The 27782-nt window shown below is 43.5% G+C and overlaps 1 protein-coding gene across 1 annotated transcript; it reads left to right on the forward strand.

The window, feature by feature from the left end:
* Nucleotides 1–117: 117 nt before the first annotated feature.
* Nucleotides 118–27502, forward strand: aplp1 (amyloid beta (A4) precursor-like protein 1). Its single transcript, XM_040166287.2, has 17 exons — nucleotides 118–411; nucleotides 16121–16300; nucleotides 17203–17332; nucleotides 18478–18590; nucleotides 19664–19857; nucleotides 19951–20267; nucleotides 20869–20996; nucleotides 22180–22254; nucleotides 22352–22510; nucleotides 22615–22743; nucleotides 23204–23303; nucleotides 23445–23612; nucleotides 23743–23763; nucleotides 23873–23940; nucleotides 24074–24139; nucleotides 24267–24410; nucleotides 24636–27502. Exons 1-17 carry the CDS (start codon nucleotides 346–348, stop codon nucleotides 24732–24734), a joined length of 2157 nt encoding a protein of 718 aa, XP_040022221.2. The 5' UTR covers nucleotides 118–345; the 3' UTR covers nucleotides 24735–27502.
* The last annotated feature ends 280 nt before the right edge of the window (nucleotides 27503–27782 follow it).

A 27782-nucleotide genomic window follows, 5' to 3' on the forward strand; every position in this document is an offset into this window, starting at 1 on the left:
AGCAAAAACCTCCCGCGAGGCGAGCGCTGTTTGTGCACCTTCTGTCCATCACCGCCAGATGTCACTGTTCCCTAAAACCACCGGCGGAGCACCGCGAGCGAGCGCCGTGATGAATACCCGCAGAAACAGGGCTTGGTTCTGTCACGCTTCATCCACGTAAAAATCACAAGCTGCCATTGGAGAGCCCGACGGCGAAAGAGCGAGCAGGACGCAGACGCAGGAAGGCGCAGACGAACGCACAGTGTCCATCGCTGCAGCTGATGTAACAGACGGCCTGTGTTGCACGCAGTTATTTAACACAAATAGATTTTTAAAAAAAGAGAGAGAGAAAAAGAAGCAGTGAAAATGGGACGTATCGCGATTCCCATATTGGTGGCTGCGTTGTCCTTCTGCGTGTGGGAAAACGTTGAGGTAAGAGCACATTTCAACCATTTAAAAAAAACGGTGCATTTGCAATATTCGTGAGTGTTTAGCCAAATGCCAATTTAGGGCTTTATAAACCAAGTGCTGTGCTATGGTTCAGCTCGCCATCACGCGCGCCACGAACACAGTTTGCCCGTGTGCGCACCGCTGACGCGCGCCCTTATCTGGTCCGGTTTTTCATTTGTAAAAACATCCTCGGGCTTCGTGGTTTGTCAACAAGAGGAATGGCGCACAGCGTCAACGACAACGCAGCGGCAGTGAGAGGGCTTCAAGTACAAAATGCTGTAATGGCATGGGGATCACCCAGGACGTAAATGTGAGAGGTTTCGTGGAGATGCAGAAGTGTATTCTGCTCGCTGCATCCAGTCTGGCCCTGAATCGGAAATGGAAAGAAGAGAAGAAGAAAAATGCCACACAGGCCTTTTGCTCTGTCGAAGGATGGAGATCATTCACATTGCGCCCCATCTGGCCTCATCAGAGGAAGGAGCCGGCCTGCATCCTCCCTTTTAGAGGAGTGTTGCGGCTCAGGAGCAGGATGGAGCCATGCATTTGCAATCGCTTCCCTTTGTTACCTTTGTTCTTCATAGCAGCACGCTAACTAGATTACAAACGTCTCAATTTAATCCCACAGTGGATCAGGCCACGCTGCGGGTTTTTCCTGAATTGTCCTCCTTCAAATAGCTCTATTTTTAATTATGTTTCTGTGGAAATTCATGTGAATAAAGAAATCATCGTAGAAGGAGGGTGACTTTGATAGATCATTGGGCATATGCGTGCGACACAGAGTACACTACCAATGAGAGACACGGGTCATCCATCGGCTTCTGTCTCCGTCAATGGGTAGCGAGGACATAGTGAAAGTCTCTGGTAGAGAGAGAGAGCGACTGATCGATGACCTGCCAGCTGCTTCCGCCTCCTGCCTGTCTCATCACGTCTCTCAGCAGACACACAGTTTGATGGACTCCCCCCTCCCCGTAAAAGACCTGAGGCATAAATTCAGGTTGGAGGACAGGCATTTTTGTGTAGGATCAAGGTGGTGCTGGAGGTGGGCTCAAGTGTGGAAGAGGAGGGAGAATGAGTCATGACGTCCCAGCTGGAGGTGTGGATCAGGTCAAACTGTTCCACCTACAAGTGAAGCGTCGGAGATAGAATATCCAGCGTCCCGACCGGAGGCCCTGAGAGATGTTTATTTATTAGCCATCTTGCAGAGTTAGTCTGTAACAGTCATAAAGCCTCTCTCTTCATTCCGAAATAATTTCACTTCTCTAAGAGCCTTAGTGGGATTACTGCTATGCTGAGGAACAGGCTTTAGCTTCGTGCAAGGAGACCTGCACATTAGGGTTTACACTGAAGATTACCCCATGAGAGGGTTGGCTGGCTGGATTACGCTGGGGTATTAGTCCCAATAAAACTGTCGGCATCCCTTAATTTACTCAGCTGAAATGTGCAAATTGGATTAATTGTTTCTTTTATAGTGCGATTGTTAATGCGTCACCAAGAGATAATCAATAATATGTCCACACAGCATATTTTGAGTTCATTTTTAGCAGGATAAACAAGTTGAGCCTCACCCTGTCCTCTGATTGGACAGACACCTTGACGACAGGTCGTCAGCCGGGTCAAGTTCAGTTGTGACCTCCAAAGTATTCCACCTGCAAAAGCACTTACTGCCCTGACTGTCGCTGCACCAAGGCCTTTCAGCCAATTGGTCCGCTGAACGGTTCCCTTACAGTCATTCTTAAAAAGAGGACGGATCACAACCACCTTTGTAGCTTGTAAACGTCTTCATCACTTAGTCTGATAGTCGTGGAGCAAAGTCTTATGCAACAGGAGCCTTTGCACTTTTGCATCAACAACAACATTGGGCATCGTGCAAAACATACCACAGTAAATAACAGCCTGTAATGATGTAGGAGTGGGTGACCTAACAATATATACTTGGAGATGATATCAATTTTTTTGTCAAACCATTTAGCCCTATATTGCTGCCATCTGGTCAGAGATGGCAGCAATATGCAAAAAACTCAGATGCAAAACCGCACGCTTCAGCAAGAGTTGAACAATCTGCCTCGCTGTTACGTGTGACTGCGTAGATGAAGATTTTGTGGACTGTTGAAATCTGATCGCTATGTCGCTATGTCACAATGTGTTTTCAGTACATATTGTGATCTGCAATGATAGCTAACAATTAGTTCTGTTAAAAGTCCTTATCTGATTAATTGATCCATCGGTTAAGATTGCAGAAAATATTGAATAGGGCCAACGTCCACGTATTCAGGCATTTTGGTTTACCCAAACATCTCTCCAAATGTCAGTACAAGACATAGAATATAAGCATGTTGTCTGAAAAGTTTGAGAAATTGCTCTTTGACTGCCAGAATAATTGCTGATTATCTCTATTTTGATTGACTGATTGATTAATTGACTTGTCGTGTGAGTTCCTGTTGTCATATGGAATCATAATTGCAGAAGGTTTAATCAATATTAATAAGCCTTATCATGATGTAGTTCATTTTCTGGGTTATCAATGGAGAAACTGTTAAACTGATAAAACAGGACGGGCCTTTTGTTGTCATTTAATCCCTGAAATTATTTTACAAATCCAAGTACGTCATTCCACTGGGGCAAAATATCAAAGATTTGCTCTTGTCACTAAGCAATCATTGAAACTGATTTAAAAACTGCTTGCAATGATCGGATACAACACACAACATATTGAACACACACAAACTTTTCAACAGCTGACGACGTCATATCACCTGGGACGTGTCTCTCTGCAGCACCCGGGACGACTCTTTAAGATCCCAAACGTTCGGGAATCCCAATTAAATTGTGAATACTCACTTACGGAACAAAATATGAAGCAAGACTGAAGCAGGTTAGCTTAGCATACAACAAAATCCCCAAACAGGAAAATGTGGTTTATGAAAGCATTCAGACAGAGACTGTGTTTGTGTGTTGGCATTTTGAGGCTGCAGTCACAGGTATCCTCCGCTTTAGTCAACCAGCTTTGCATTTGTCAGTATATAAATGACTGCAGTCAGAACCTCCAGTCCAGGGGGGCTGTAAAAGAAGAGTGGTGGCCGACCCAAAGACAGACTGCCATATCTACAGGAAATACAGAAGGCCTGGATACAGCATACAGCTTAAAAGGGGGGTTGGGAGGGAGAGATAATGGAAGAGAAGAACAGAAGGATTGTTAACCGGTTTTTATGGCCGATGATTTAAATAAAAATGGTGAGTCATAAAGTCGCTGTGTAACTCCCTCCTCCGCCGGCCCGCTCCAACGCCACATCCCCACCAACATTAATTTCAGGCCTCGTGCTGGATTACAGCCATTCAGATCCATTCATCTCCCACCCAATCTGCTCTCAATGCAGCAACACAAGGGGATTTGTTAGAGGAAACGCAAGGAAAAAACAACCAGATCTCTCTCTCTCTCTCTCCCTCTCTTGCCCACACACACGCTGCCCTACGCTCACTTAATTAATTTGATAGCCAAGAGATAATCGAGTTCCACTAATGGATTCTCGTGTCCTTACCATTCTCTACTATATCTGTGTTCCGGTGGGTATGAAGCGAAGTACCATTTTGTTGAATCATATGTTGTTCCCCCTTTTCTCTCGGTATCTGACTGAAGCGCAGCGCACTCACACTGCAGAGTCACTGTGCATTGAGAGCTACATTGTAGCTGCGAGGGAGGCTTAAATGAATGTGAATACATATCAATGCAGTCCGTTGGCTATTCTTACAATCAACAACATTGAAACAGTGGTTGAGAGGGTTATCCGGTGGTTTTAATATCCATAAGCGCTGCTGGTCATGTAGAGGACGAATTGACTATTTGTGTCTCCAGGCATGGAAATTTCATCTTGCTTTTCTGCTGAAAATATATTGAGATGAATTGTGCATTTGCGCGGCATCCTCCCGATCGACGCTGGTCTAAGATGTTTCAATCCTGTCTTCTGGCCTTTCAGAAACATTTTTAATATGCGCCTCAGCTTAAAAGGGTCTGTTCCCTAATTCAGCACATTTAATACTCGTTTGTTTGCAAGGCAAACTAATTGGCGTTGTCTCCATAGCCTGTCATGCAAAACCAGATGCACTTCATTGGCTCTAATGGCTTCCCAGACTGCGTGCCTGTTTAGACATCATCCAGGATTAGCATTAGCTTCTCAAAGAGTACTTTACCTTTTATCACCCACTTACTGGATACATATGTGTAGCTTAATGGCGCAGTTTGAAACCTTGAGTACTTGTAGATCACATATGATCGCTTGAGACGGTGTCTCGGACTGCGGACGGGTTCGTTCCTGTGTGTCACGTGTTTGCTCAGTGTCACGTACAGAGTTTGAGACCAGCATATATAGCCACCCTGATTACATCTGGCCCGCGGCTCCTCTCCGGAGTCTTGCAGGACAGAGATATCACTACAGCCAAAGGTCTTCAAACGCCGCATAACTGTCCCGGTAAGCCTAACGGAGGCTTGGATTCTAAGGGGGGAAAAAAAGTTCAATGTTGGGGCGTTGCAAGATGTTTAGTCCTGCTGCAGCCCGTGGGAGGTTTCAGAGGAGTCCCTTCGAAGAAAAAAAAACATCTGCAGTATGGCGATAACACTTTTCCTCCATGAGGAGAAAAAAAGAGCACTGCGAAACAGATTGAGGGCTGCTAGAGAGAGAGAGAGAGAGAGAGAGGATTGCCCTTGCGTGGGGGATGATCTGAGGAAAACGAGAGGGTGAGGGAGGATAGGGAGTCTGAGTGATGTAGAGCATGTAGAATGTTATGTGGGTAGCAGGCTGGAGGGGTGCATGCTAATGGAGGGAACCCAGCCCCATTGCTGCTGGGAGAGTGCACGGAGATCCATCTCTGTCACCTACGTGCATTCACAGGTGGCCTTGAAACGAGACGAGCGGCAGAGGCAAGAAAAACACGGTGGCCCCCGAGAGGAGCGCGGAGTCGTATTAAAGAGGGACTGGAAGATGCTTCTTAATGGCCGTGGCTGCAGGGTTTGAGAGAGTGTGAGGTTGTTGAGTCCAGGCCTGTATTAAAATTCTGCAGGGGAACATGGGGAGCTGTTATGGAGGTTATGGATATTCCTTTCTCCAATGTCATTTTCAGTCTGCCGTCATTTGCTACAAAGCATACAGTCAGAAGGACTAAAAGCTCCTTTCGTAGACGTGAATCCACTTGAGACAAAGGCGCAGTGGTACTGATGGATGGAAATGGCTCCTATACGCACATTTAGGTCACAATCTCACACAGATAAGTCAGAGGTATACACACGGGCACACAGTCGGCCGTGTGTATTAGCTGCTTTATGACAAGCTGCAGAAGCTGCATCAATTATTGAAGGCCGTGGAAAGGTCTGCTGGGCTCGAGCTCGTCTGCTGGGATTCGGCACTTGTCACGCAGCCTCTCAAACGCTGCCATGCGAGCCGTCTCCCTTCATGCCACCGGCTTGTTTGTTCCGCCCTTCAACGGGTCCACCCATCCCCACCCCCCCCCACACAGAACACAAAAGAAAATCCCCACGTCTGTCTCCTCGTTGCCTTGGCCCACCTCGCCCCTCCTCTCTGTGTATGCTCATGTCTCCCGCTGCCACATCCCAAAGCCCCCCCCTCTGCTACCCACCCTCCCAGTCACTGCTGCTCCATCTGCCTCAGCAGCTTTCAGAGGATAGTGGTGTCTTTTCACTTTTTTTGTGGAGTCTTTGATTGGGCTTGAATAATTCATGCTCCTAACTCACTCTTCATTTTTTTATGCACTGCACTGCATCCTGCAATTGTTTTGTTCTTTCATTCTTGACATTTTCAGACACCTGACGGTCTCTATGTGTACATGCTGGGTCTTTGTTGACGCTCCATCTCACTAATGCCCTTTTTATGTGTTGCTCTCACCTAACAGCCGTATATGTCAAGTTAGCTTAATATTGAATATTGGATTTTTTTCCTGGATGGAATATATTGTAGAAGAGTTCACATTTCCAGCAAAGGAGTCTGAAACATGCCCCCCCCCGTCCCTCTTCCCCGGAGACAAAATATTCCCTCAGCTTTTGACTCGATGCTCAGTATTCAGCAACTCTGAATCATATGAGAATCATACTCAGGTGATGCATTGGCTGCTGTTATTCGCCAACAATAAGACGAATAGAATTTGTTTCTTTACTGAGCTGGGGGGTCATCGTGCTCGCCAAGGCCGGGCTGTGCTGGCCGACACTCACAACCTTACGCAACCTCGTCTGACAAAATAGATACTTGTCAACCACACACTGTTTGGAAAAAGAATGTAATAAAGACACAATGCACAAATGGAGGTCCCAGGCCCCGGTGAGGGGTCTTTTGTACATTTGTCTCAATGATTGAACCACTTTCCTCTTTCCCTCCGTGGAGACTTCAGGGCCTTAGGAAATAAGATAGCACTAATATTTAATCTACTGAGTGATTCTAAGGCTGCGTAGCCAGCATGTATTATCTCACAAGAGTGGCCCGGTCTGAAATAACACTGAGGGCCAAAGCAAGATGGGACATGTCAGTCATCGTTTTTATTTGTTATTTGTTGATTTGTTCAACGGCTTTCTACTCCTATTGAAACGTGAAAGTGCTTAATTTGAATATGACGCATACAGACACTTGAGATGTGATTCCTCTTGTACATCATGGCCAATGATAAAGAGATTATTGAAATCTGTGCACAGCCTAATCTTTTATAACAGTGGGGGTGGGTGCACTTAAAGGAAGTCACAGACGGTTGGTGAAGCTGATTTTAAGATAATCAGTTGTGTTGTAACACGCAGGCCGTGCAGCCCTGAAGCACATGGATCCTCTAAGGAACATGTGACGAATCATTTAGTCAGCTGCTGAGTCACCACATCCAGTACAGTACAGAGTACAAGAACACAATTCAATGCTGTTACTTGGTTGTTACTTGGACAGGGGTGATAGTAGTCTGAACAATATAGTGAAATGTATGTCCTTAATATGATTGATGTATCATGTTATATTATATCAATAAGTTAAATGTAGTCAAATGTAGAAGAAGCTGTAACATATTCCTATGAGAAACGAAAGCCAGTAAATGTTTACAATCTACAATACATTACTTTTACCATGATTTAGAAAAACATACTAATAAAAGTGTATTTCTATTTAATTTGTAAATTATAATAATGTTTATCATGCAAATGTCTTTGGAGGCCCATTTGTACTTTCAGATAACGTTATGTTGATTAAATGCATTGTTTGATGTTTTATAATCAGACATTTTAGCCATAGAAACACCCAAGAACAACCTTTATACAAGGTACAATTTAAGGTTGTGCTCGCTCTAAAAATCAATAAGCCTTAACTGAGTTAGGGCACATTATTGCTTTATAAATTGAAGTGGCGTGTAAACAACCAACAGACCCTGATAAGGAAAGCTAACCAACCATTAAGCCAGCGATCAGGGCACTGCCACAGATAGAAAGTCGATCCAAACATATGGGCCTTTCATGTGAGGAAGAAAGAGAGAAAGAGTGAGAGAGACAGGGAGAGACAGTGACACGCTTGAAATTCTGTTGGGAACCGGTTGCTACAGTAACAGAGAAGGTAGCCTCCTGTGGGTGGTGTTTCCATGGTAACCACCCTCAGTGGCCAAGTGAGGCTGAGAGGGAGAACGTAGAGAAGGGAAGGAAAAAAATGGAATGTTTACGGAACAAGACAGACGAAGTGGTTGGCAAGCGAGGAAATACTGATGAAGGTAAATGGAGAGCGACGCCAGCCGTGCTGTTTTCTCAAGATTGTCTGAAGCTGATTTTTTGTCTTTGCTTTGAACAAGTGGCAAGCCGGTCCCGTCGGGGCCCAGCGGGGTATTAGCAGTTCATGCTGCTGTTCCGGAGCAGAGCACCTCATTACAATGAACAGTAGGCCAAAGATGGTTTGCAAGGACCACACGGTCTCTGAGAGATCTACGAAGAGGTCGTTCCCTCGATGTGTCTTTGCGGTTTCTTGGGCTAAAGCTGTAGCCACGCTGGGCTCTTTGATCAGACGCAGTGTAAATTCTGACCACCCACTGGGAGTTAAAGACCAGTTTGTTCCCACTGTGGCGATAGCAGATGCCTTTGAAATAAAGCCATAAACAACATGCAGTGGAGCTAAATGTTACATGTATATACCATTCTCTTTATTGTGGTGCATAATGTACAGTTCCTCATTTACGTACTTGTGCAGTTTAAGTGCAATGTAGACACGACCAAAAGACTCATATATTCCTCATACAAATATGAGCTTGACAGATGATATAAAATGCAATTTAAGAGATTCAAGTTCCAAGGCAATTGAATGTGTGTTTAATGTTCTTTCCTGTGAGATGTCCTCCAACATGATGCACTCATCTTTTGGCAGATTCCATTACATGTTTTAACAAGCACCGGATGCAGCGTAGACTGATCTGCAGAGGGTACACTTACCAACTGTGTGCAATATTACAAAAGTGCATGAAGCGACAAGAAAGTAAAAGTAGAACTGGCAGGGAGGTGACAAGCGGACCCAAAGGAGAATACCTGAGAAGAAATACCTCGGTACGGATCGAACGCAAAATAAAAAAAGACAGTCAAAGACAGAGTGAGGGGCTCGAGAACAAAGCTCCAGACGAATAAGAAGAAGTAAGAACAAACGTAAGATCTGTCAGTGAGACAGTAGAAAGACAGTATTCAAGATCAATTATTACAGTCTAAACATTCAGTTGTAGCATAAACCTGCATGCTCGTTTATGCTTTGAGATCACCTCAATTTCAGAAAACATGCTCAAGTGCATAAGGTAATGGTTTGCTCCATTTCTTCCTCTGTCAGTGTCACGGTAAGTCCAAGGACATGAGACAGGGAGGACAGGCACGGAAAAATGATAGAACTTCCAAAGTAGGGAGGGAACCGCAGAGACAGAGACACAGCGGTAAAGCAGACTCACTAACAATGCAACAATGCAAGGAGACAAGGGACACATCTGGTTTAAATACACTGGGAAGGTGCAGGTGGTTGGAGACAGGAGGAAACAATCAGGGACACGGCAGACAATCAAACTCACAAGGGAAAATACACCAGGGCAGGAAGTGAAGTCAACCCAGGGACATGAGAGGCAGGAAACTACAAATTAAAAACAAAAATGACCCCACAGCGTGACAGCCACAATACAAACTAGTCAGATACCTCGCTCGTTATTCTCTGCATACGTGTCCTCGATTGGGTGATCTTCATCAACCTGTTGAGTTTAGGGTTTAGTTGATGTCTCAGGCTAATGAGCATTTGATATATTTATGTATTTCTTATCATTGAAATATTCTGTTTTTCTTGTGGCGTGAAGAATAAATGTCTTAATATTTTATACCTGTTAGCGGCGACAATGCAATTCGTGGAATGTATTTGCCATATAAATACAGATCAGAGAGCGTGTTTGCTCCGTGTCATCTCAATCTGCCTGCAGAATCCCTGATTCGGTGGCCATTGTGTTGACATTAGGATGTTTCAGATGGAACTGCAGTGCTCAAATCTCCGCTAAGCCTTTGATTCCTTCAATCCCCTAAGGTAGGTCTTCAGCTTGAAATCACATCTGCAGGCTCCCGGTGTTGACATTCCCATTTGTGTTGCTTAACTGTGAAGGAGGGTCGGCCCCGTTATCTAACAACAGAAATGTATCAAGAGTGCTACTAGTTTGTCTGTGTAGAAGAAGCTCTTTGAACTCCAAACTCGTTTTTTACTGTCCGGGTTAATAAAGCATTAATATCATGCAACCGTTTATCTCCCAGATATCTGCAGGAGGCGGTAGAATAGAGAGAATGGTGAAAATGACAAACCAGGCTCTATGTTTCTGTCCCTTCTGGAGAGAAGATGTGCACAGTGTGGCGTCATTATGCTGCATGACTCAGAAGAAGCGTTTGTTGAAATGTGGGTGGAGCAGAGAGGAAAATGCGTTTGTGTTCTCTACGCAGCACAAGTTTCACAATCACTTGTTCCCTTATCACATCTGTTGGAATTTCCTGTTATTTTTCCTCCGATTGCATTGAATATTTCTAAGGAATTTTTCTTAGAGATGCTGCATAAAGGAATGAAATCATTTAAAAATCTCAGGAGACAAATCTGTAAAACTGTTGCCACAATGGGACCTAATTCAGGTCTGTGTGGTCTGGAGTATATTCTAAAAAGAGCAAATGGAACAAGAGAAGCAGGATGTGTGTGAGCATGATGTTTATTATGAGTCATGTGAGTCTCCCCTGGGGAAGGTGCAGTCTCCGTTCATCTGCGTATGGAGCTTCTGTTGAGTTCCATGTTGGTATCGCACATCAGGGGAATCTGTATCCTACTCAGTTAGCAACCTTTACAGAATCCGTACATTTATATAGATATAATGATCTCTCTCTCTATATATATATATATATACAAACCCCAGTGGGCACAGTAATAAGTAACCATACTACTAACTAACCACGATAACCACGCTTTCAGATGTATCCAGTCTCTTGCACTGATGCCTTCTGACATGTCCTGCATTTTAAGCTACTGTATACTTGAAATGAAGTCAAATATTGTGAGATAATTTGGGCTGCTGTTTGAGTAGATGAACCCTGGTGATTATGGGGCCATCTGCTCCCAGTGTGCCCAGCTGGAGACGGGACCACCGTAATCTGGATTGATGAGGCTTGATTTAGAGAAGGCCTGGATGATCCCACATTTTTGCTTCTATTTGTAATGTTTGGCAATTGAGTATAAAAACAAGATTTGATATTCAATAAGTAACTTTACTGCTGTCGGTGGTTTACAGTAGGAAGCTGGAAAAAAAATGTCCCCCAGGATCCCTGAATAGAAAACGAATGGCTTCAATTAGCCATTAGTCAGAGATGTATAATAATGAGCGTCAATGCGCTGAGCGAACCTGCTCTATCCTCCTTTGTCCCCTCTGTTGCACCCTGAGAGTCTGTCAGACTAATGTTCCTGCTCTCTAATAACTACATGCTACACCAGGAAGAGGCCTGATGGAGCCTATAAATAATTAACAAACATGATTACAATGATGAATGTTTCCAAATCGTTCTGGCCATTTAGTACTGGGCTAGAACGAGAGGCCAAACAGGAGTGTCAGGCATTGTGTGAAAGCTGTTAGGGGGGTGGGGGGGGGCACGGGAGATAGCAGGCCGGCTGCGTTGGATTGAGCTTAGCCTTGAGAGGAGGCAGAGAGAGGGCAACATTGAGAAGGAGTGAAGGAGGGGCCCGCAGAGCAGGAAGACACCCACTATTCAGCCATCTGTGCTGCAGAGAAGGACAAAGACGTGCTCAGGAAGGCTCGTGTCTCATGCATGCATGACTTGCGCATCAGGGAGTCTTATTTTTGACGTGGGTGTGTTCTCTGCACAAATGATGGTAAGTGGTCAGTCTGCAATGTTATATTAATCACCAGTCATAATTTGCCCGATAACATTATTCAATAGTAAAACAATATATATTTCTATCTATGCATCTATCAGAAGTATACAATAAGGGTAATAAAAAAGTAATAGTATTGAGAGAAGATGTACAATGTTAAAATGTTGCTGCCTGAATCTTCAGATCCTTTAAGCTGTTCAGGGATGATTGTTGTTTGATTACGTTGTCACAATACAGCGTTTTTGTCAGTTAGATAGCCAATCCCAGATCCCTGTTGCTGGGTAGGGATTAGCTCCATAGGGGTCTGATGTCTCTAGCTAATTATCAGGTGTCAAACAAGCACCCTGCAACATATGCAAAGATGCACACGTGTACCTCGTAACAGAAACACGTGCGTACAGGGACTACGTCACACGTCGTTTAGAGCTAACAAAGGAAAAGATAACAAAGGAAGTTGGAAACAAATTCATTTCATATTAAAAAAAACAGTGAAACATGAAAGGATAAACCAGGATCAAACACAAAGCACAATAGTGTTCAAGGGAATGCAAATATTTTCATTTGCTACCCTATCAGACTGGTAGTGCTGCTCCCTGCTGCACGCATTAAACCACATCTACTCGAAGCATCTGATGCATTTATGTTATGCTTTTCAAATGTAAAGCCTGGCAGCAACTTGTTAAAAGTGACAAATGATGGGTGGGCTCCTCCACTCAGCCTCTTCTGCTCTGGCTTGCCTGCCAGGGCTGGGAGATTGCATCATTAAAGTGGATGAAGTCATCCTGCAACATAAGGGTGGAACAGGTGCTGAAAATTTAATTAGAAGGGGGTGGAGGAGGCTGGAGGAGCATGTAAATGCACTGCCTTGGCAAGTTCTTAGTTGAGGTGCTCTACACTGCAGCATCATTTTCTAAAGGGATATATGTGAAAATATAATTAACCATTATTCTATCTGCACCGGCTTTTCCACAAGGTCTGATACAGTGCACAGTGCGTCTCTGTGGGATCAATTAGGTTTCTTGTGATGCATTCTGCAAATGTGAAGTTTGGTTACACAGAGAAGCAGATCAGAGGACAAAAATATAATTTCAGGGAACCAACGGAGGCGAAGAACCTGGTGAAAAGGCAGGAAGCCAAGCAATGCTTTATATCACCAGGTCATTATAAATGATGCAGCATCTCTGCACTGAGGAGCTGTCGGGCGTCTCGGCCGTCTGTCTGTTTTTGCCTCATCGGCACCAGAACTTGATATGTGGTTTTCAGGATGGTTGGAAAGCGCTTGGCGTACCAACCTCTGGTCATAAACCTGTCTTTTTCTGGAGAAGAAGCATAATTGTTGACAGATTGTGATCCCTTTTTTCTAAGCCAACTGGATCAGTGTGCCTCATCTCCCGGTGGAGACAGTGTTCCGAGAGAATTAAACTGCCGTTCTCACACCACAACAGTCTAAACACTCTGTGCTCGATTTGGAAACCAAATTGAAACTGCATTCCAATCATTGTTCATGTCTGTCTTTCCAAAGGGAATTGTAACATGGACAAAACCGCTTAATCGAGGCAAAAGAATGGAATTCAGGCACTGTTACAAAAGCTTTTTTTAGCTGTGAATGAAAGCCCAATCCTTCCGCTTTATTTAGTGAATACAGTAATGTGTCTACTAAGGCCCCAAATCATTGTGAGGAAAGCATTTTTACTCTTTCTGTAGACATAACCCTTCTGATTTGGTTAAATTTAAATTGCAAATTTTCGAATAATGCTTAGTAACATTGAAATATGCTGGGAATGATCTACCATGCCTGCTGGCGCCTTTGTCCTAATGCTAGCATGCTGATGGTTAAGAGGTATAATTTAGCATGTTCAACAACATTATGCTAACATGACAGTTATTCCAGATATTTGAATAAGTCAGAGCATTAATAGCATTGCCAAATCTCATGAAAGGCTCCCTATATTTCTGGCTTAAGAATGATAGACATGATGCAATTGAAACTATATGTAATGGTGTTTTAGCATCAATTGTGTTGCTAAATTGCATGTGGAGAAGGAGTGACGTGCACATCTTTAAACAATAGCTCTTATCAAGGGTTTTCACAGGAGGGCGATCGGATCTGGTCCCGGATCAGCCTGGAGGATGGTTGTGCGGCCTTGCCGTGCTGCAGGTCGGGGCTTCGGGCTCCTGATGGACTTGCTATTGATTGGGGGGAACGTAGCGATACAGTTGCAGTAGCTCAGCATTGATTTTTTTTTTTTTCTTTTTGCAAGTGCAGTAGTGGAGAGCAGGTGGAATGGGAGGGCTGGGCCACGAGGAGCTGCCGTGTTATCTTCTCAAATATCCGGAAGTGCTTTTTTTTCTCTTTGGAGCACTGACCTTCCCTGAGTCAAAGAGAGATCTATTTAGACAACAGCTCAGCAGCTACAGTGGACGGACTGTTTCAGCAGCCTCAGCAGTATTTTATTGTGCTGCTCCAACTCTTAAGCTATAAAAAGCTTCAGTTGAGCGCTCTCAATCACACAGTTGGTATTTTGAGGATAGAACTTTAGATACCGTGAAGCCATTTATATGACTTACATTTGAACATGAATTGTCTGTGAACTTACTACAAATATTAGATCTGAAAATTTGGCAAAGCACACATAATTTACATTTTAGATTGCTTTTTCGCCAAGCAGCCGTTGTTTTCATTCATTTAACAGTGAGGTGAACATTAACAAGCACGTGACACTTTCCCCAGATGGGAAATCATTACACTGAAGTTATCAGCAGGTGCTGACATCCAAAGCTTTTGAGTCGGCTGCAAAACAATATTGTTTTACTGAGGCATTTGTCCGAAAACCCATAAGTCAAACAAAAAAAAATCAATTTTAGTTGTTTGTTTAAAGAGTTAATATATGCTGTAGTATATTGACATTCTCAATCAATTTTTCTAATCCTCTTGCAATTTATATCCAATATTAAAATGAGTTGGGGTGAGGATAAGGATTATAACTAAGAGAAATGCATTATATAAATCTGAAATACTCCCTATGCTTTAGGAAATGGTCAGCAGTAATTAAAAGTAGATCCGTAATTTGTAAGAAATCTGCTAGGACATGCAGAAACACAAACTCTTAGCATCATCATATTGCTGAGGGCCTTTTATATTTATTGTACACTTACTCAAAGGGTTTTATATATTTATTTTATTCTGTGTGAATTTTAAGTAGGACTTCAAACACTGCCTCTGCATAGCGGGGCTTCCCTTTGATCAGGCGTCACTCTCACATATTTAATCTACTCCGTTTCTTCCCTGTGGGCAACTCCCTTCTAATTGGCCCAGCGTTTCTTGTCCTTTCTGTCGTCAGTAGGTCTATCTCTCAGTCTGTCGGCGCAGATGAAAGGAAACGAGTTATACACAGGCTCCTGGACGCGGGGACGCCTTGGACGGTAGACACCATCGCATGTACTGTTCTGTGAACATCACGGCAAAATATGCTTCGAGGAAGCTTTTTTACGTGAGATTAGTGACCTCTAGAGAAGGCAACACGACACGTTCTGTCATAATTATTGAGGCTGTGTTGCCGTCACATTTTCAGAAAACACGTTTTGTCTGTTACGGTTTGTAAAGTCCATGTTTGTGCAGCTCATAGAACGTATCTTTCTCCTACCCAACCCTTTCCCTTTAATCCTCCCTGGACTTTGTCTCTGTGCCTTGTGATAATGTAGTGAAGTGGGCCATCGGTCAATGAGCTTGTATTAACACCTGACTCTCCGCCCGAGCTGCTGCGTCTCTCTGCCTCTATGTGGGGTCCCCTGGGCCCTCCTCCAGGCAGAGGTAACATATCCCCCGATCAATAATAGCAGCGAGGAGGTGGGGGTAGGAGGGGCATGGGGCGGTGCAGGCTTTTACATTGTCTTCTATATTTTCGCGATATACCTTCCTTTTCATCCACGGTCCAACCCCCCTCCTCCCTCTGCTGTCACAGCTGACAGGAAGCACATAGGCTGGTGGATTACTCAGGTATCTGATTGACACGTCTTGTCATTCACCTCCCAGTGGATCTTTTCCTGAATTTTTTGGTTTTCCTATATTGATATTAGACGTGCGCTCAATTCTCCCATGCATTAGCCACCCCTTCCTTTCTCTACATCCTCGCCTTTCTGTTTCGATCCTGCACTCACACAATCACTCAGTACCCCGGTTGTTGGATAGTGCATTTAAGAATTACCCGTGGTCCAACCGGCATGGATCATCTTCAAACACGATATGATCTGCCCCGTGTCTCTATCGACTCCTCATTTCTCTCCCCCTCCCTCCCTGTGCTCTCCAGGCTTTGGCCATGACCGAGGTGAGCGGGCCGAGCCCCCAGGTGGTGGAGCCGCAGATCGCCATGTACTGCGGCCGTCAGCTCCTGCACATGAACCTACAGACGGGCCAGTGGGAGCCGGATCCTCAGGGCCACCAAGGCTGCTTCAAAGAGCCCGGCGAAATCCTCTCCTACTGCCAGGAGGTAGGGTGCCCAAACTCTGCGAGGGAAATAACGTGAACAACTGTAAAGAACACCAGTCCGGATCAATCCGTCCAACAGCAGTGAGCTGGTTTTGAAAGAATGCAACATAAAATCAAACGTGGAAGACGTCAAGGGAAATAAGCATTCTTATTCCTTATTCGGTTTGTCTAACACCTGTCCCATAAATCTATATATTTAACCATATATAGTGAAGTGATGGTGTCCTGTTGGAATATTACAATATTTCCTTTGTAGCGCCATCTACTTTTCCTCCTGTTATTACCCGATATGTGTACGCTTTAACATCTACTGTCAGTGGTACACATTCGATACACAGACTCCACCTTTAGCAATACATGTTCGAAGTGCCATAGTAAAGGCAACCAAGCGCCATCTACAGGTCAAAGTAGACATTGCTGCAGCAGAGAGCAGCAGTCCTAAGAGGACTCTGATGTGATTAGCAGACACATTATGCGTCCGTGGTGGCTTTTACACAAAGGCCTCCCTGTTTTCCTTGACATTTGTGATGAAAGCATTTTAGTGTTCATTCAGACTATTATACCTCATTAGGGGTTTGACATATTGTGCGCAATTCTAATTGAAAGTATTTATATCCAAAATTGGATATTTACTGTCATTTTCAGTGATTATATGTGTAAGGTGACTCCAGACAAAGGGCACAGCTTTGTAGAACTAGTTAGTTGCATTGTTGCAATTGTTGCATACATCTCTCCCCTGCAAGTCTTCTGCCCAATGACTATTTTCTCCCTCCTCTTTTCCCTGGATCCTGCCACCCTACCAACCAATTCCCAAACCTCCTCCTCAACCCATGTTCCTCTTGTCTTCACACCGTCCATCTGTGTCTGTGTCCCTGTCGTCTCTGCATGTTCCTGCATGTCCAGATGTACCCAGCACTCCCAATCTCCCACATAGAGGAGTCAAAAAGACCTGTCATCATCCCCTCCTGGTGTAAGAAAGGTTGGGGCCACTGCCAGACACACTCCTTCATAGTACTGCCCTACCGCTGCCTAGGTAAGACCAGCACCTACACCGCCGTTAGATAATCACATTGGATTGACTGGGCGCTTGAGGTCATGCCATCTGTAACATAAAAGTATGGGTTTTTTTAGAGAGTCAGGGAGCCAGCTTCAAACATTGCAGTTATAAGTCGTTGACCACAAGGCCAACAGGACCGTTCTATTGAACAGTTTGCCAAAAAGCCAGATTAGCTTTCTTGAGTTGGCTTTAAATGGACACCACTTAGCTTGGCAGAGAGACTATTTGTGTTTCGAAAAAGTGAAACAAACGTTAACAAGTCACATTTATTTTATTCGGTGGTATTAATCTTCTCATGTAAGTGGGAAAAAAGGCAGCTCAGCATATTTTGATATATCCTGAGCTCTTTTGTTTTATTGCGTACCACAAAATAGGCCAGGCCACATATCTATTTATGAAATATTTCAGGTTACAACATCCTTTTCAGCTGTAGCAGATTCTTTAAAAACACTAGTCGGGCTCAGTACACTACAAGGACTCAAGCATTAACTAATGAATTATCTCATGCCTGAAACTATAATCATCCTTTTAGTGTCTAATAAGACTGAACACTGATTTAAATCAAAATCATGTTGTATCTCCTCCTGTACCGGAGATTTCTGATTGTCCTACTATTACAACACTAGTTAGGCAGTGAGACAATGCAGGTTGTGCAGTTCAACGTCTTTGCAGAGAGGCAACGTCTGCTGTCAGCCACTAGAGGGCCAGAGAGGCTAACATGAATGAATGAATTATCGACAGCCCAGTAGAACTGTCTGTAGCTGGTTTGATGACTACAGTCCGTACTGTCCATCAGTGTCCCTGAGCCCAAAAGACCAACATGTCATTCCACTGCGATGTGAACAAGTGTAAAATATAATGGATGGAATAAAAAATGAGTAATTTCTGTATTTGTTCTCAAATGCTTATACATTACACATCAGTGCTTTCTGTTAGTTCCTTACTAAGGAAACCATCCCAATCTGACTATTCTGGGCCACAATCAAACTTGTTCCAGGCCTTGTTTTTATCACAGTTTCTGTTCATTCATATTATCAATTTCTGTTATTGTAACTTAAAATACTCCCACTGCTTGCAATCCTTTTTCCACTGACCTTAACTTTTCTTCAATCCGACTGTAGAGGGCGAGTATGTGAGCGAGGCCCTGCTGGTGCCCGACCGATGCCGTTTCCTCCACAAGGAGCAGATGGATGCATGCAAGAGTTACGTGTACTGGCACAACATCGCTAAAGAGGTGAGGAGGGCCGATAAACAGTTAGCATATTGTTAGTCACACTTTATCAGTACAGCTACCTGGTAAAGAGCCTGTCCTCTCAATAACGAGATGAATCCTGATACAACGTTCATGTGCTCTTCTCCTGTACGTTCCTGTCGTTGATTTGTTGAACATGTTCCATTTATCCCAATTGTCACGATATTGTTCCTCTTTGGTTCTCATTTTGTGGGTTAACAGTCTCCATACCTCCAATGATGGTGGTTCCGTCCTGTCCCATCTCATTGTAATGGCCTTTTTACTAGCTGCTAGCAGAATTTTCAGCAGATACGTGTGTTCTCTCAACACAACATCTTCTGTCATACTAGGTAGAGAAACATACATGACTTGGGTATGCCATCATTCTGACAATGATTCTTTGGACATTTTCCCAGAATTCTACAATTTCCGGACAAAGCCAAAATACATGGGAGTGGTTTACATTTACTGCCCCACAATTCCTGCACCAACATGGTTGAGAAATGGACAGACTCTTGTTTGTAATTTGGGGGGGTGATAAAGAATCTTATTACATTTGTCCAACAATGTTCCCTCCAAGTTTGTGAGGATGTTGAGGACTATGGTGTCCTGTAAATATTTAACCATTAATCCTTTTTGATATTCTCTTCCCATTTAGTTTTACATAACATGTTGTTTTTCCTAGACTTAATGAGTTGATATGATTCTGTATTTCTTTGAGTTGTAAACTCCTATTATGGTTGTAATTATTCCATTTTTACCCAGGTTCATTTATTTTTCTGGCAAAAACATCCCACAATGTCAATCGGGTGACAACGTCCATCTGTTCAATTAGATGTTTTGCCATAATTCTGTCTCTGATAGGAAGAGGGAGGACAGCCCACCTCTCCATATCCCTCACAGTGTCTTCATCTACTTTAATATAGTTGGCTTTATACAGATCATCGACTCTTTTTGTTATAGTTACTCCGAGGTATGAGGTGGTTTTCACAGAGGACAGTGGTGACCAAGTTTAAGCGGTAACAATTATTCCTCTCAATCTCATACATTGTGTTTTTAAACTTTGTTAAATCAAGGAATGCGCTGCAGAAAATTTGGAGCTCCATAGCTACGGGATGCTGTTGCCATGCGCAGACCATTTCCGGGGGGTCGAGTATGTGTGCTGCCCAGGCCGAGGGACTTCCAGTGGTAAAGGAGAGATGGAGGAAAGAGACATCCTCGCTGGTCCTCAGACACTCTCATCTCACACCAGCGGGAAGCTCAACATTGTGTAAGATGATTCATCTTGCCAACACAAGATGAGAGAGGATTAGCGGTTGTTTGTTAATGGGCATCAGAGTAAAAAACACCCGCTTCTCCTCAGCACCAAAGTGGCAGCCCCCACCCTGAGCCCGTCTCCGGACACCGACGTGGACGAGGCCGATATGGAGGAGGAGGATGATGAAGTGGTAGAGGAGGAGGAGGAGGAAGAGGAAGAAGAAGGGGAAGACGAAGTTGATGAAGAGGAAGACGAAGCAGAGGAAGAAGACAATGTGGAAGCAATGGCTGTGAGAGATCCAGAGGAGTATGAATACCCCATTGACTCAGGTACCTACCAGACATCCGACTACCTGGACTCCTTCTACTCCGAGAAAAGCCCAAAACCCACCACCTCTGCTCCCCTGATGAAGGCCGACAGCGGTGAGCGTCCCAAATATCTTTGGTTTATCCTCTCAGTATTTGTAAAAAACGTCTTGGGCTGCAGTGATTGTTTAGTAGCTGTGGTCAACATTGCAGGACTTGTGGTTCGGTGTTCAGTAACAAGAGGGGGGCTCTGCTTTTGTCCAGCAGATATGGCCATATTCATCCACACATGCATGTAGTGTATGCAACCAAAAATGATGTAGTCACCCCTATATTCATCTTCAGTTCAGCCTATCATCAGTCTGGGCTGGCCTTCAACCCCATGTCAACATCAGGACCGCAGAGAGCCAACTTCAGCCGCCATGTAGATTTGGTGTGTAACTCACATCCACAGCAGGCCTCAGGCCTCAGCAGGGTTTAGTGTGCGTGATACATGGAGCGGCTGACCACTGCGTTCACCGTCTGTCACATGTTTCATGTGTAATTGTGTGTGTTGCACAAAGTAATGTGTATCAAACACTCTCAGGATTAGTTCCCTTTGGTAACACACTGTCACATTTAAACCAGGGCTTTTGATGACAGGAAAATTGCTTTCTGGGTTGTGCAACCTGCCTTAAGGTCATAACCTCTGTTTTTCTGACCCCCCCTCCCCATCTAGTGACTACACCTCGGCCCACAGATGGTGTTGATGTTTATTTCGAGAAGCCGGTGGATGACACGGAGCACGCCAACTTCCTGCGTGCAAAAACTGACCTCGAGGAGCGCAGAATGAAGCGCATCAATGAGGTAACTTTCACAGGGGCGACAACGGGTTTGTTTACTGGCAGGTGTGAAGGAGGATAACTGTTTTATTACTGTTTTTTTCAAATCAAATTCTCAGAAGGACAGGCCACCATATTATGGACAGTGGACAGTATACCCTTTTCTAATTTGTTCATCTTCAAACGCTTATCTCCACCCGGTCCTGGGTCTGCGTAGACAGCCTCCCGGGGAAGGGGGGCATCTTCACTAGACGCCCGAAACACCTCCACAGGGTCCTTTGGGTGGAAAGGAGCCAGTGGTGGTTTTAGGGGTTATCTTATGTTGAGGTTATCATGAATAAACCTCCAAACATTATTCACAATAGTTGTGGAACTAGAGTTTCATACTGAACATAATGTACGTTAGGAGTTTATCACACTTCTCATTTGCACATGCACAGGAGCTCACAACTTCTAGATGTCTTGACTTTTTGACTTGTGGTTTGACCACAAATTGTGTGTTTCATCTTTGCAGCTAAGCGTATCGTGATCAACAGTTTCTATGAGCACCCTGACTACACCGATGCACAGATATGACTTGCTAGCTGTTCTTTCTTGACTCCACTTATATGTAAAAAGGACAAACTGAAACGTAGATGTCTTTCACGATTTTATTAAGCCATTAACTCATCATTCATATCACTTTTTTGGCATTAAAATATGGTATTGTTATGCCAAAAAAGTATTGCCACAGTTTTTATGTAGTTCACCACGTTGACAAATACTCCTGTGTTGTTGTTTTTTTGTTACTGCAAAGACGTCATTTCTCCCAGCAGAGAGACATTTCCGCACATTTTGTATTTATTATTATCATTATTAAGAGGTGTTATAGATACATAACATGCTGCATCTTATGAGCTGCACGACTGGAATCTCTCTTCTAATCTCTAAATCTCTTCTAACTCTCAGGAAGACAGAATATCTTTATTTAACAAGTGTAAAAAAGTGTCTTTTAATAAAGACATGGCGTTGACATTTGCGCCTGTCGAAAGGCAGTTTATGTGATTGGACAACTTCTCACATTCTATTGCTAAACAAAAGCAAGCAAATTTCCATTCTGTGGAATTCAGTGTGCTGTGTATACAGGCTGTCCCCTCTTTCCTAACTATGGTTGCGCATGTGATTCTTTTGTAGTAATGAAGCAATATTGTGTCTCTTCAACTCCTTAGATCATGAAGGAATGGGCGGAGGCAGACAACCAGTCAAAGAATCTACCAAAGTCAGAGCGACAGGCCCTGAACGAGGTTTGTTCGTTTGCCTTATTCCATGGTTTTAACTTATCCTGTGGCAATTCACCACCAGCCTCACCCGTGCCTCCGTCTGCTCCCTTTCTGACACCAGCACTTCCAGTCGGTGCTTCAAACGCTGGAGGAGCAGGTCGCCGGAGAGAGGCAGAGGCTGGTGGAGACGCATCTCGTCAGAGTGGAGGCCATACTCAACAATAACCGCCGCCTGGCCCTGGAGAACTACCTCACTGCCGTGCAGTCTGACGCCCCCCAGGTGGGTCGGCGGTCCGCGTTGGACTCTTTGCTCTGTGTCCAACGCGTGTCTCCCCCGGTTGGCATTTCCTGACTCCTGTCCTCCATCCAACTCTTGTCTTCCAGCCAGACCGCGTGCTGCAGGCTCTGAAGCGATACATGGCTGCAGAGCAGAAGGACCGCAGACACACGCTCAGGCATTACCAGCACATTGTGGCTGTCGACCCCCAGAAGGCTGAGCAGATGAAATTCCAGGTGTGTGCGTGTGTGTGTGTGTGTGTGTGTGTGTGTGTGTGTGTGTGTGTGTGTGTGTGTGTGTGTGTGTGTGGATGCGCGTGTGTGTGTGTGTTTAAGGTAGTCTCTTCTATGAGGCTTTTTGCTGACATCTGAGCTTTTGAGATACAAGACTTCTTTCTGCTGACCATGTAATGAACAGAACGTCACGGATTAGCTAATAAATACTGATCTCACAGAGTTAAACCAGCCACCAATGTTCTTTTTGTCAAACTCTGATCAAAGACCGTCTTTGCTGACTACTTCAAACTCAGCTTTATATACATGACTCCATTAAAAGGTCTATCTCAGCTTTTCCATAGAAGACAGACGTTCACTGGTTCACTGTTTTTTCACAACTAAGACCACTTTAAAACAGACTAGTTTGTGCTCACCGTGCTTGGTGAAGAGCCCATGCAGAACGGATTCTGATATTTTACAGGTGTACACACATCTCCATGTCATTGAGGAGCGGATGAACCAGAGTCTCGCGTTGCTTTACAAGGATCCTACCTTGGCCGAGGAGCTGCACAATGATATCCGTAAGCTGAACTACACGTTTGATCCGTGTACAAATCCACAGAAGACTGTGTGTGAACTTTGGGGTATTTTTGTAGTCATTCATGTTGTCTTTATGTGTTTTATCTGGATGACTGTTTTTTTTCTTTCGGTATCATCTGCAGAGGAGCTGGTCAAGGTAGAGAGAGGAGACATCAGTGAGCTCATGACCACCTCCTTCTCCGAGACCCATACTACTGAGGAGCTTCTGCCCGCTGAGAGCGAGGAGGAAAAGGATGATGAGGAGGAAGAGGATCGAGCCTTCCAGAACAGGCCTTATCCTCCCCGCATCGGTATGTACATCACACACACACACACCAGAAGATGAACACGCTCAGTCCATCCAAGGGGGTTTACGTGGCATGAAAAAAAATCTCAGAGGTTGCTGTTTTTAATGATGCTTTTCCTCTTTTCCCTCTAAAGAACTACAGACTAATAAGAAAGGTGAGCTCGTATTCAGTGTCACTAAATAATGTTGTTTTTTTTGACAGTTTATAATGATTGTTGCTTCCACCTGAAAATTTAATTCCAATTTTGTTCCTGTAATTCTTAGTTTCTGCAGATGATGAATATGATTATACCACGTCTGAGAGAGGCCCCACGTATGAATATGAGGAAAAGGTAAACTGAAGATAATTTGGGCCTATTTGAAAGCTGTTGATATTTAAAATAGATAACTGTGTGGGTATTTATCTTTTCAACGTTTCTGTGTCCCCATATTGCCCCTTTTCTGACACACTCCGTGTCCTCTTAGATAAACACCTCTGTTGAGCTAAAGCAGGTAGTCAACAAGCCACCTGAGATCGAGAGAGATGAACTGGTGAGGACTCGATAATACATAAGCCTCAAATATGTGAAGGAATAAGCAGGACTTTAAATTAAAATGACCGATGTTCCCTTTCGTCTCCCTTGTTTAATTCTTACCGCACATTTCTTTCTTTCCGTAGCAACCCGATGCCTTGGAGACGTTTAACCGTGGCGCCATGGTGGGGTTGCTTGTGGTTGCCGTGGCGATTGCCATGGTGATGGTAATCAGTCTGCTGCTAGTGCGCAGAAAGCCATACGGGACCATCAGTCATGGCATCGTAGAGGTACGACCCCAGATAGGCTTTTATGTGAAGTAAAGGTAGTGCTGACGGGACGACAACTGCGGTCTTCTTCTTTATAACTTAACTCCTGCTCCCTTCTATTTCATTCTGCATATCACATATCATTGGACAGACAATGTATTCACATCTCAGTCGATGGTGTGATCCTTGCACATGAATTAGTGTGAAAGTGTGTAAGAATTTGAGCTTTTGTGTGTCTCGCTGCAGGTCGACCCCATGCTGACACCAGAAGAACGACAGCTCAACAAAATGCAAAACCACGGCTATGAAAACCCCACCTACAAATTCTTTGAACAGATGAACTGAGGTACCAGGGGGCTGCCAACAAGTCACGCCTGACCACTTGTTTTTGTTTATGACGTGTTGCAACATAAAGTATATGAATATGTACGTGGTACATCCCAAACCCATTGTAAATGACCCAACATCATGGCATCATTAGCAGAACGAGAGGAATGATCACATCACCTATTGTAATCTAGCACTCCCTGAGGATCGTTTTCGCCTGTAGCAGCGTCACAACGTGTCATGACCCCAAAAATATTCACCTCTCAGACAGGAAAACCATCCCAGTGGCATGACTTGATCTATTGCTCCTCACTAGAAACTGGAGCCGAACGGTGTGTAATGCTTTGTAGTATTTATTTTTCAGTAGTAGTCTCTTTTGTCCAAATCTTACCACAGTTAGATATATTGTATCTGTGTAGATGAATGCAAATGGCCGGCTCGTTCAATTTTGGTCTAATTCTCAATTTGAAATCCACTCAGTGATTAAATTGCTATTCCTTACCGCCTTTAGCTGCTATTACATTGGAACATGATATTAATATTAAGACATGATCATAAGGTGAGGACGTGGAGGTGTTTAGTTTGAATGTGTGAGATATTTAGGCTTTACTTTTACAATATAGAAGGCCAAAAAGACCACCATACATAGCTATGTGCTGGCTGTACAAATGAACATCGTGTTTCTAAATTCCGAGGATCTGCCCTCAATATTTGTTTTAATTATTTGGCAAAACACACGTAATATTAAGCCAGTGGATGAGTTTATTTTATTTGTACTGCTACCTAAATAACTGTAAAACAGATGAATCAAAAGTCCGTTATTTTAATGAAAGCATGACAATTTGGTGTATGATACAGCTGTATTTATTTGTGTTGTTCCTGTCATTGCTTTTGAAAAGTCGGAAAATGTCAGCGTACAAAATTTACACTGTATATAACGTAAGAAATACATACTACTAGGTGTAGACATTTCTATGATTAATTTGCATCAATGTAAGGGAATAATACATTAAAAAAAATAGTACATTGTGCTGTAAGGAGAAGAAAAAACATTTTCCTAACATGGCTGATTGAAAACGGACTGTTGTAAAAACCAGCACAAGACAACGACAAAGTAACTTCTTTCTGAATGTATTTAAGGTAGACGTTGAGACTCCATCCTATTTTCAGTATTGCGTCATTCCCCTAGTAGACCTTCGTATGTGTAGTGAAGCTCACCCCGTCCAAAAGACTACTTGCCTGATGCCCTTCTTATCGCTTCCTGTAGTAGCCTGTTGCTTTTCACATGTGGCGGGTTGACGTTAAGGTTGTTGCACAGCGCGTGAAGAGGCCACAGCTAAAGTGTGTCAGGCTGTATGGTGGGTGCTTGAAAACAGACCACACTCATGGCATGATAGTAGTTAGATATCCAGCGTATCTCCCCGTTTGACAAATTTGGACTCAACAACATTGAACGTCGGTACTCTGTAGTTGCAATATTTGAGTTCCTCTCTTGCGAGATAGCTTTTCACTGAATCAGTCATCGTAGTTTGTCATATTTATGATCAACGCACCACCTTGTATAGGTAAGCAAGAAAGGGATTGCCCCTTTTTTCTGGCTAATCGTTCATTACTTAAATGTTGAACTTAGTGTGTCCTTTAGCCACTTTAGACCATGTTGGAAGAAGAAGGTCACATTGTGGATGTTGCTTTTCGTTCATCAGTCTTTAACTGCGTGCTATAAGTAGAGATAAAACATACCAAAATCAGTTCTCACTGTATTTATTTGTTACTGGTGGAAGTTTATTTTTATCAACCTGCATTTGTCCATTCAGACGAGGAGGTGTTTACTCTTCATTTTGTGTTGTTTTTTGTGTAAAGCTGGCTTTGAAATAAGCATAAAGAGTTTGACTATCAGAGGTATGATTTGCCTTCGGTAATCTTCGGTTTCTCTCGTTGGACGAGTTAATTGCAGGTTGCGGTTATGCTATGACAGATGAAGAGAAGTCATAGCCCTTGTATAATTTGTATAGCTATGTTAGTGAATGAAAACGTTGTATGTTCACAGTTTAAGTCAGTTGATCTTGTAATGATACTACTGAAACCATAGATGAGAATAAGCTTGCCTGTGTTTCCCAAACCACTTACGGTTTCCTACCAGCATTTAGAAGACTTAGGATGGTGTATACTGTAGTTACTCAAATCACATTTGTACGTCCTCCGTCAAAATCTAGACTTCTTTGTTGGTCTGTCCCCTTACTTCCCAACGAAACATAAACTTAAAATTGAGATTTTAATTGCTGCATTATTGCCTTTTACAATGCTGTGTTTTGGATGTAATTATTCTGTATTTTTTATTTCTATGTAATAATCAGTTGGATCAAGGGTCATGCTTTCTACTTGTAATGTAAATTAAGAAGCTTGTATGAGAAAACACTGACAAGTTCATGGCGTTCAAATGTATAATACAGGCGGGTATACGGCCTCTGCCTAATCAACAAAGAGTGGCACAAGCACAAGTAGAGAAATTAGCCAATTTGTGGACTGTGGTTGCTAAACATTAGACATTGATTCTGTCTGTCGGATTTCAAGTATACTGCATTGGTTCTGAGGATGTCGATAGCATCGATGAGAGTGCTGTTTTTATTCTGACCGTTAGCCAAAGACAGGCTCCACAAATACGCAGACAGATATTCCAATTTGGCAAAATGTTCTCTGTTGTGTAACTGTATTCGGGGGGGCAATCTTAGGAATTGAAACTGGTCGAGCTAATCAATAGTGTAATAAAAAATGAATGACCCATAAAATACTGTGTCTGTGTTTATTAAGGTACTCCTTCACATGGATGTTTTTTTTCTCAGTCTGACACCTTTAATAAGGAAACTTAATTCCATCGTTAAGAGTCAACATGCCGGAGACTGAGAAATCATGATGTGAAAGCCACAGTCAAGGAGGGGAAACTGTATGACGTACTCATACTGGAAAATATATATATATATTTCTTGGATTCCGTAGCTGCATTCTTCGTAAAAGGAAACCTAAGTACCCTTTGAAAAGAGTTGTGTTTTGTTACATTACAGAGCGAAA

Source organism: Gasterosteus aculeatus, chromosome 20, assembly GCF_964276395.1.
Source record: "Gasterosteus aculeatus chromosome 20, fGasAcu3.hap1.1, whole genome shotgun sequence".
Classification (NCBI taxonomy): Eukaryota; Metazoa; Chordata; class Actinopteri; order Perciformes; family Gasterosteidae; genus Gasterosteus; species Gasterosteus aculeatus.

Bases quoted from the DNA above. Each gene is read 5' to 3' on its own strand.
- aplp1 (XM_040166287.2), top strand. From the start codon at position 346: ATGGGACGTATCGCGATTCCCATATTGGTGGCTGCGTTGTCCTTCTGC. The intron at 412-16,120 runs GTAAGAGCACAT...TGTGCTCTCCAG, and splicing joins GCGTGTGGGAAAACGTTGAG to GCTTTGGCCATGACCGAGGT. The intron at 23,304-23,444 runs GTAAGCTGAACT...TATCATCTGCAG, and splicing joins GGAGCTGCACAATGATATCC to AGGAGCTGGTCAAGGTAGAG.